The sequence below is a fragment of the Paralichthys olivaceus genome, chromosome 9 (assembly GCF_024713975.1).
Source record: "Paralichthys olivaceus isolate ysfri-2021 chromosome 9, ASM2471397v2, whole genome shotgun sequence".
NCBI classification, from domain to species: Eukaryota; Metazoa; Chordata; class Actinopteri; order Pleuronectiformes; family Paralichthyidae; genus Paralichthys; species Paralichthys olivaceus.
The window spans coordinates 2,304,137-2,313,687 of NC_091101.1; the positions used below are offsets into that span (position 1 = coordinate 2,304,137).

The 9,551-nt window shown below is 42.2% G+C and overlaps 1 protein-coding gene across 1 annotated transcript; it reads right to left on the reverse strand.

Moving 5' to 3' along the window:
• Window positions 1–216: 216 nt before the first annotated feature.
• nkx1.2lb (NK1 transcription factor related 2-like,b) lies at window positions 217–5,965 on the reverse strand. The gene is made up of 3 exons (XM_020079393.2): window positions 5,541–5,965; window positions 3,518–3,740; window positions 217–1,079 (listed from the first exon to the last, which is right to left on the reverse strand). The coding sequence occupies exons 1-3, from the start codon at window positions 5,844–5,846 to the stop codon at window positions 340–342; spliced, it is 1,269 nt and encodes a 422-aa protein (XP_019934952.1). The 5' UTR covers window positions 5,847–5,965; the 3' UTR covers window positions 217–339.
• Between the last annotated feature and the right edge of the window lie 3,586 nt (window positions 5,966–9,551).

Genomic DNA, 9,551 nt, shown 5'->3' on the forward strand with positions numbered 1-9,551 from the left:
ACAGATTTTTATTTTTTTCAAAACAAAGAACTCAGCTATTTGCCTATTACATATTTTAAAACAGCATTCAGAATAGGGAGCTAGAACATAGGTTTATGTACAGTTTCTGGAAGATATTCACATTCTATCAAAATAATCCATTGAAATTAAAGCCTTCAAACGTTGGTAGTAAAAACAGGAGCAGAGCTGATCACTAACAGTCTGCCTGCTCTGCTGCTGCAGTTCACTCCTACACTGAAACATTTCAGTCTCTCTGGCTCAGAGTGTTTCCGAGGGTGGATCTGTCAGGTCTTTGTGTGTGTGTTTGTGTGTAGCTTCCAACCTCTCTGTGGCATGTGTCTACAGATGTGTGCTGTAGAAAGCGGGGGCAGCATAGCTCTGTGTCCCCAACATGAAGGGGGACAGGACGTGGCTGGCAGTGAGGAAAGGGAGCTGAACCAGGCTGCCGGTGGGAGGGTGATGGTGGCTGGCATAGCCAGCATGCATGGCCAGGTGCCCACTGACTGGGGGGGACGGGCTGAGAGGACTGAGACCCCCCAGGCCTACTCCTCCCCCTGCTCCCCCAGTCCCTCCTGGTCCTCCTGCGCCGGTGGGGGCGGATGTGTCGGCACCAGGGTTTTGTTTCTTCCACTTGGTCCGGCGGTTCTGGAACCAGATCTTGACCTGGGTCTCAGTGAGGGAGAGCGACAGGGCCAGGTTAAGCCGCTCACACACTGACAGGTAGCGGGTGGATTTGAACTTGTTCTCCAGCGCCACCAGCTGCTCGTAGGTGAAGGCAGTCCGGGCTCTACGGGGTTTCCCTGACTTGGAGTCTGAGCCTGAGCGCTTCCTCTTGGGCTTGACCCCCTGGCCCCCATTGGTCTGGCCATTGCTGATCTGGCCTTCAGGCCCTCCTCCTGGGCTCTTGGTGTCTCTGGAGGGGTCTTGGTGGCTGTGCTGGCCCAGTTCTCTCTCTCCACTACTGGGCAAGGCTGAGCTGCTCTCTTCACTGCTGTAGGGGCCATCTTGAGCCTCTGAGTCTGGCGTCCCGGATCTCTGGTAGTCATCTTCATCTGGGCTTCTGTATGCAAAGCCTTCCTCTGAAAATACACACAAAAAGCAATGTCAGATTACGACATAATAATAATGTCATAATCACAACTCAACCGTATGAAGGAATGTTGATGTAAATCCCCCCCAGCAATCAGAGGGTTGAGCTGCACTTCCTCTGATGACCATTGCTGCTGCCAAATGGTAGGCTCAACCAGAGTACTGACAAACAATCGGAAGTGACAAGAATGAGTACATGTTTGCTGAGGAAAAATTCTCTCTGATCTGCTGTGGAGCCTTTTTCACCTTCTCTTTCTCCCAGTCTCTCTTCATGTAGATTTTAGCAAACAGTTTTTCCTTTGACCCTGGATTACAGAATTCTGCCTCAGATTTGTGGTGTGTCAGTGAATGTGTCAATATTTATAGATAACCACCATGTAAGCAAAATATGTTTTATTAGTTGTATTATTTCTTATTATCTATAATTTATTATATTGCATAATACTTTATATTATTTACTTTACACTATGCTTTACTGGTTTGTATTACCAAATACTTTTTTAATTCATCAAATGATGAATTACCACATGCGCATCCTGAAAGCCTCATTGTGTGATTGTATTTGTTCAGTGCTTGTACCTCTGCACTATTTGTGTAATAAACTGTAAAATTATGCTCACCAGATAAAAATATGAATAAATTAGTCAACTGTTAAAACAAACACAGACACACGTGTGTTTGAATGTATATATTACTAAATGTGAAAATGTGCAAATCTTCCACTTATAAAACAACCTTCTCAGAGGAACTAAGTATTTAAGTCCTTAGTCCAAAGTCATTATTCCTTACAATTATAATTCTTTCTGAGCTGTTAATGTCCAACGTTTTGAGATTGTCCAATTCAGATGGATCAGTCTCCATAAATGGTCAGAATCATCTGAAGAGAACACAATGAGCTGTGGGCCCTCACTGAGGCCGCTGGAGTTCTTCCTACTCCTGTTTGGCGGTCTGTCAGTTCGTTTCTGTTATTTAACAATTATAATGCTAACTGAAAAAATACACTTATGAAGACTACACTTTGGTTCAAACCCATATAAATCTTGAAATAATCAATCCAACTGCAGGAAACACCCTCATAATTTCAGTGAATACTGTGGGTTAGGATTCAATAAAACAAATTATTCCCAGACGAATTTGCAATTATACAAACAACTGGAGCCTTGCTTGGTGGTCAAATATCTAAAATTTGGAGTTCTACGTTAAGTGTAATAAAAAATCAGTCCTTACTTTACTGTAATTTTAATAAGCCACTTTCATGGTAAAAAAAAAAATCATACTCTGCCCTGAAATCATTATAGAAATGTGAGCAGTGAACCCACAATTCAGGTAAAAATCTGTCCAACTCATGTCCATGTGTCTGGATTAAAGACTTCAAAGACAGGGTTTAACAGGATGATATGGAAAAGCAACACAACTGATAATTTAAAAACAAACATTGATTTAAAAGCTGATAAATGTTTAAACATTTTAACTAGTGAATTGATTAAACACGTAAAAGTTTGCATCATTATGAATTATAGAAATAGTTCAGCAATTATGGAGGCTGAGAATTATTTTGAACTTGTTGTCTGAAGCACAACCTCTGATTAACTCACACAGAGAACACAGGCCTAACACTAAATCACTCATTCATTCTACTTCAATGTAAGGTTTAGGAAAACTTTCCTCTGGAGAACATTAGATGACAATCCTTTTTCAACATACTGTTGGTGGAATTTTAATGAGCATTTAGCTGTTATTTCAATAAACCCTACAGCAAAATTCATTTCATTTTAAAAGCATATCCAGTATGTATATGACATTCACCTACTCCAAGGTCCAGTGGTTTCACTGAAAACTGGTTCATTGCATTTAATGTTTTACTTTTTCTCAATGTAAACCAATATTTGTACTGTTCATTTTGTATTCGTGTTTTATTGTTTAAAAAATATCGGAGCAGATTGAAGCATTGTTACATTTATCTTAATAATTAATTCATTAATCCTTGAATCTAAATGTTAAAGATATTAACGAAATTAACGTTAGAAAATGAGGAGATGAAATAACAGAGCGGAAACAGAGTACAGGCTACTGTTTGAAACAGATATTCACCAATCAATAATACCGATGTCACACACGCGCGCGCGCGCGCACACACACACACACACACACACACATTTTTTATTAGCCCACCTCGGGCCTTTTGTCTTTTTGAACTGAGCTGTTCCTTTTAGATTTATAACAACCTTTATAATAATAATAATAGTGGTGATTTTATTATAACGTTTTATTGTTAATAATGCTACATTCATATAATATATCGAATTATTATTATTATTTCTAACGGAGTGTGTGTACTGGACACACCTGGACAGGGGGAGAGGTGGGAAAACACCTGTCTTTAAAGAGCCCGTCTTTAAAGGTTCATCCCGTGTAAAGTCACACTTACTGCTCGGGTACTCTTCGGCACCGTAGCAGCCTTTGCTGGGCTCCAGACCGGGCTCGCGCTCCACCGCTCCTCCTCCTCCTCTCCGGTTCTCAGCTCCGTACGCGCTCAGCTCGCGCTCTCCCCGGTGGCTCGCGTGTTGCTGCTGTCGCCGGCTGCTCGTGAACTTGTTTGGGTCCAGGATGTCCAGCACGGAGAAAGAGGTGGTCCGGTGCCCGGCGGGGCCCTGACAAACAACACACCGCAATTCGTCATTTCGTTATAAGCTGCTTGTACTCGCCCCTGAAGTGAAGCTGTTCACACGGCACGAACCTGTGGAGCTCACCGCGTCTCATCATGTCCAACCGACTTACAATTACTTACTACTTCTACCACAACTACCACTATTATTATTATTATTAGTATTACAATATTCATCTAGAATATGTTGAACTATTCTTTATATTAGCAACAATATCATAATAATAATAATAATGGTAATAATGTATATTATTATAATTAGAACAATTATTATTATTATTATTATTATGGTCACATTATGATTATTCATTTGGAATATGTGCCACAATTATTTACATTACAATGTAATAATAATATTAAACGTTATTATTATAATAAATATGCTACATGTAATATAATGAATACAATTACATAATAATAACATAATTATTATAATTCTAATCATAATCATTTGTATTATTTAAGGTTACGTTCAGGGAGTAGGGACATGTATGGTCCACTACCTAGTGTTAAAGTTGGCGATAGAAACGCTGTGACCTGGAGGCAGACAAACAGCAGTGTGAACAGCGCACATCACAGCCAATAAAACGGACTGTAAAGTGTATTCATAAAGCAAACAGACACAGCAGCGACATAAATCAGCGAGATTCCCTGTATCCAATATGTAGCGGTCAGTAGGCTATCAGCAGGCAAACCAAACAAGCCCACTTGTACTTTTACGCGTCTGCAGTTGAAGGAAAAGCAGAGTGCAGAAAAAAAGGAGGGATGAGCGAAACGAATTTGTGGTTTTCTAAAGATTGTTTGAATTCTTTTTAAAGCATTGGTTTATTATTTACATCGAATGCATGACTCCAACACTCACACAGGTAACATCGGGTTGACCCCTCATAACGCTGATGTGCGCACTGAATTTATTTCCTGAAGATTTATGCCAAACGAAAAAGGTGCCAAGTGTAAATAGTTCAGTGTGTCTTAGGACCATTCACTAACTAACGAGGTCGGTCTAGAGCAGGTCTACAGGAATAATCTCACATTATTAATATTATTATTCTCTAATAATCCGAGGGAGCGTGAGGGGTTGATCCATGGGACCTGGTGACAAGACTCTCCTCACAACAACCAACAACATGAAGACACACGATCTTCTAAATATCAATATATATAAAAATATATATTTATCCTTAGGACATCATGACCAAACTGGGATGTAACACCAGAGACATTTAATGTGTCTCCGATACATGTACACGAGGCTCTCCCGACAATTTAAGTCTGCTTCTTTAATTGAAGCCTATTTTTAAACGATAACACTTAACTTTTCGTTTAGCAGATAATTTCTCGAATTAAAGGGAAGGGAACTATTGCATCATTTACATGCTGCAGTTCACAATTTCCGAAACAGGGGATTTCATTCGCCTCTTCATCAATAAATGATGTGTGTGTGTGTGTGATTCTTATTTTTTTTTACTGTTTTAAAACCACTTTCAAAACTGGCTCCTCATTTTGGTTATACTACATGTCTGAGTTGAGGCCTCACCGGAGGACAACATGTCACCACAGGGCCGCAGGACGTTTTACATGACCCATTCCATCATCATCTTCATCATCATCATCATCATCATCAGAACACACAACATTTCACAACTTAAACTCCAGTCATCAATTACTAGTTATCTGCTACTTATTTCACGTTTAACTTTTGACATGTTGAATCTCTGGGTCTGTCAGTGTGTTTGTCAGAAGTGACCCCCCCCCCCCCACCCCCAACTTTGATCCATGCATCTACCTGCGGTGGCGGGACTAACACCGGATTTGTCGGCGCGGGCTCCGAGTGGTTCTCCCCGGCCTGAACATCTCTGCCTCCGGCAACCGCGTTAGAGAAGAGCCGCTTCTCCCCGGCGGCAACTCCGTCCAGCACGTCTCCGCTGTCCGGACCCACCACTGTCTGAATCCCGTCCCCGTCTGGCGCTCTATCCCGGCTCATCGCGGACTGGACCGCGTCCGCCACGGGCCCTGCTACGGCTCTTTCCCGGCTTATCACGGCCTGGACCCCTTCTCCTCCGGGCCCCGGTGCCGCTCTGTCCCGGTTCATCACTTTACTCGCCTTTTCCCATAGATCGAAAATCCGAATTAAATAAAGGTGCGGTGTTGAATGTAAAAAGATTCCGACTGAACCGTTTTACAGGGACTGCATATCTGAAAATATCAACTTCACAGCACGCGGCGGTCAACATCCAGTGTGAGGTGATGTTTTCAGCCCGGTAAAGTTTTCCATCGGTGAGTGTGGACGGATGCGGGACTGGGTGGATCAGGCTACCGGACGCGGTCCCGTCAAACTTTGAACTTCTTCTCCCGGCTCTGTCCCTTCATCCTCCGCGTCCACCGCTGCAACACATCGTCTGCGCTGCCACTGAGTCTGTGAGTCTTGTTCGGCTCCGGTGTCCCGCGTTGGCACCAACACACACACACACACACATAAGACAGCGCAGCGTCCCGACCTCCAGCACCGCGCGCTTAATCTGCTCACCGGAGGGTGCGCGCTCTGGAAGCCTAACGGGAGTTGAGGGCGGAACGGACGCTGATCTATCTCTAATGGTTAAAACACACACACACACACACACACACACACACACACACACACACACCCTCTCTCTCTCTCTCTCCCTCCCTCTATTAGTTAAGTGAAGACCCCCACCCCCTCTCTCCTTTAGCTCGTGCAATCCTCAACTCTTTTTTAGGTTTTTAGCCGGCCCCTCTATTCTCTATTCTACGTTCACGTATGACCGTGTGTGTGTGTGTGTGTTTCTGTATTCCTATTTAACTCTGCGGTTTGTAATTGGCTACAAATTAATCCAGCCTCCACTAATGGTCCATTATCTCGGGGCTGCGCGCACATAACGTTGAGGTGCAGACCAGTCCATCACGAGCACGAGGACGATCAGACACGGCGAAGGAAGCGCGCGCTCGCACCTCTCGGGATGTGAGTTTGTTTGTGCGCGTGCCTGAGCAGGTGAGAGGTGTGTGGCCTGCAGGCGGGCGGGCAGCTGCGCGGACGCGCGCGGTGAGTGTGAACCGATGTGGACTGGAGCTGATGCGTAAAGCTCGACCGGTGCGTCCACACGAATGCAGCTCTTATCTCGGATGCAGATTCCAGGGCAGGGCCTCTCCTCAAAACTCAATTACGGCCTGAATAAAGCCGGTAATGTCCCCGCTGCAGTGAAATATTGATTCCTAATCCTTGGCAGTCATTACTATGCCAGAAAATAATAGACCACAGAATTGGATTTTGATTTAACACACGACGTGTTTATTCTAATGCTGGGGACTTAATATTCCGTTGACTCTTATTTTGAACCGCAGAGGGTAGAGAGCAGTGCCGAGGCTCTGACGCCACACTTTTTATATTGTTGTGGAAGAAATTACAAAAAGAAAGAGAGGCGACGGGACATCTTTCCTGTCCTCCTCCCCGGCCCTAATACACAAGGTCAGCTCCATGTAATTGCCTTGCTCAATGATCCTTAGGGGGACGAAATTAAAAGTTGGGCAAAATAATGACTGAAATAATGAGACATGATTAGCCAATCAGAGAGCTGAACCCATTACGATCCTTTTGATCTACTTCCTGCTTCCGCCCGGAGGCTTTATGACTTTATTTTAAAACAGTCAATGTGTTAACTTTATATCGCAGCAGCTTATTCACCTTGGGAAATATTAGCATTTTAAGAAGTGGAAAAAAGCACTGCCACACACTGCAACAGGAAGAGTGAACAGAGGAGTATGGAAGACTCTTATTATTTTAGTTTTATCTGCAGGTGAGACGCAGGGGTGAATAAATCCAGGGCCTGTCGAATAAAAGACACATGACAACTTTACTCTTGGTTTATACATGATGCAGTTTAAAAATCAGTCCGACTCCATGACTCTGACAAGTGAGCTTTGAGCCCCTTAGACCCTAAAATCCAAATACTTACAGAGCAATTGACATTTCTGTGGAAGACTGCTGTTTTTATCCAGATCCAACAACAACAATAATAATAACAATAATAAGTTAGCTTAATGATAATAATTACATATATACAGTATAGAATGATGTAATTAAACTAATATATGAAAAAGAGCGGTCAACAAAAAGAGAATATTACCAGAACAATTTAATATTGTTATAATATAGTATAGTGAAATTCCATAATTTAATTAGGTGTGTGTCCTTGTTCCCACAGCGTATGCCAAAAGACTGACTCCCTCTCTCCAGTCACAAGTGTGCATGTGTGTGAATGTGAGAGAGAGTGCACGTGTGTGTGTCTTGTGTCTATAATTATTCTAATGAAGGTTAACGAGCTCTGCTCAACCTCCTCTTTATTAAATTAATCTCAGCCAGTAATGAATCATAATTACTATAATTAGCAGCTTGAGCTGCTTGATCTCACAGTGTTGGCTGGTCAGAGTGAGGTGATGGTACAGAGGCTTCCATCTCCTCGCCCCTCTGGCTGATACTGTCTCTGCTCAGTTCCATGTATGTGCTCCACACAAGTTTGCATGACTATACCTTCCCTGTTATTATTAGAAAACCTGAAACTCCAACCATGGAAGCTACCTTCTAGTCATATTTAAATAAAGGTATAATTCTGCTTGTCTTGTTTTGGTGAAATATTTACATACAGTATTTGCATGTTTAATATCACTGGAAATCTCACACATCTTTATCCTGAAATGCTTTTTATTAATATGCTTTAATATATTGTTTGAACAATTTCAGTTCACAATTGAAATGTTGTTCTGAGCCAAGACTCACACAGCCTACTTAGATAATTCAAAATGTAAAAATATTGAATACTGACACGGATGTCTGCTATCAACAAATACTGAAAACCCATGTAATCTAAATTAAATGACTTTTATGTCTCTTCCTCCTCCTTCTCTTCCTCCTTTTTCATACATCTCTCTGCTTCTGTCACATCTCCTTTTTTTCAAGGTTCTTTATTTTAGATCAGCACTCCTCCTCTTCCCCATTACAGGAGTTATGGTCCCCCTTGCTCTGCTCACACACACTTGACCCACCCACCGACACACACACACACACACACGGTTCGACCACAATACATACTAACAGTTAGACACTCTGATAGCATCTGACCTGAAGAATTAATTAAATATGATAGCTGATTAAAAATAGCATAACTAATAGTGTAATATCTCAAGCTGTCGTCTTTAATAGTCAACATTGTGTGTGAGTGTCTTATCTGCTGCAGACAGACGCTCTCACTATTGATTCCTGTTCATTTCAGTTGTCAGGCAGACCGCTCAGCTCATCTGGAATCATTAAACTCTACTGTCTGCCTGTCTCCGTCTCCCCTTATGTCTCTCTCTCTCTCTCTCTCTTTCTCTCTGTCTTTTTCTTATCAGATTTTCCGACATCTATGTTTATATTTTATTCACGAAATGTACAGTATTTTTTATTAGCATTTCAATGATACAGCTGTTGATATTTAAAATGTTTATATAATATTCAACACATCCGGGCAGAACAAATTGAACAGTGAATGTCTCCTACTTCTGTAGCACTGTATGTGTGTGTATATGTCTTATTCCTATACAGCTTTACTGTCATCCCCATAGTAAAACACATCAGCAAGCCATCCTGCTGCACTAACATGTTCCTTCATAAGCACATACTGAAGACAACTCACACTGTGTGCAAACTTACAAAAAGAACCAATTATTTCCTTATATACTTACTTATGGGACTATTTCCAGCTGAGCAGGAGTAGGAATGATGGAGGGATGGATAGTTTCAGGC

Bases quoted from the DNA above. Each gene is read 5' to 3' on its own strand.
- nkx1.2lb (XM_020079393.2), bottom strand. From the start codon at position 5,846: ATGAACCGGGACAGAGCGGCACCGGGGCCCGGAGGAGAAGGGGTCCAG. The intron at 3,741-5,540 runs GTAGATGCATGG...GTTGTTTGTCAG, and splicing joins TGTTAGTCCCGCCACCGCAG to GGCCCCGCCGGGCACCGGAC. The intron at 1,080-3,517 runs GTAAGTGTGACT...GTGTATTTTCAG, and splicing joins TGCCGAAGAGTACCCGAGCA to AGGAAGGCTTTGCATACAGA.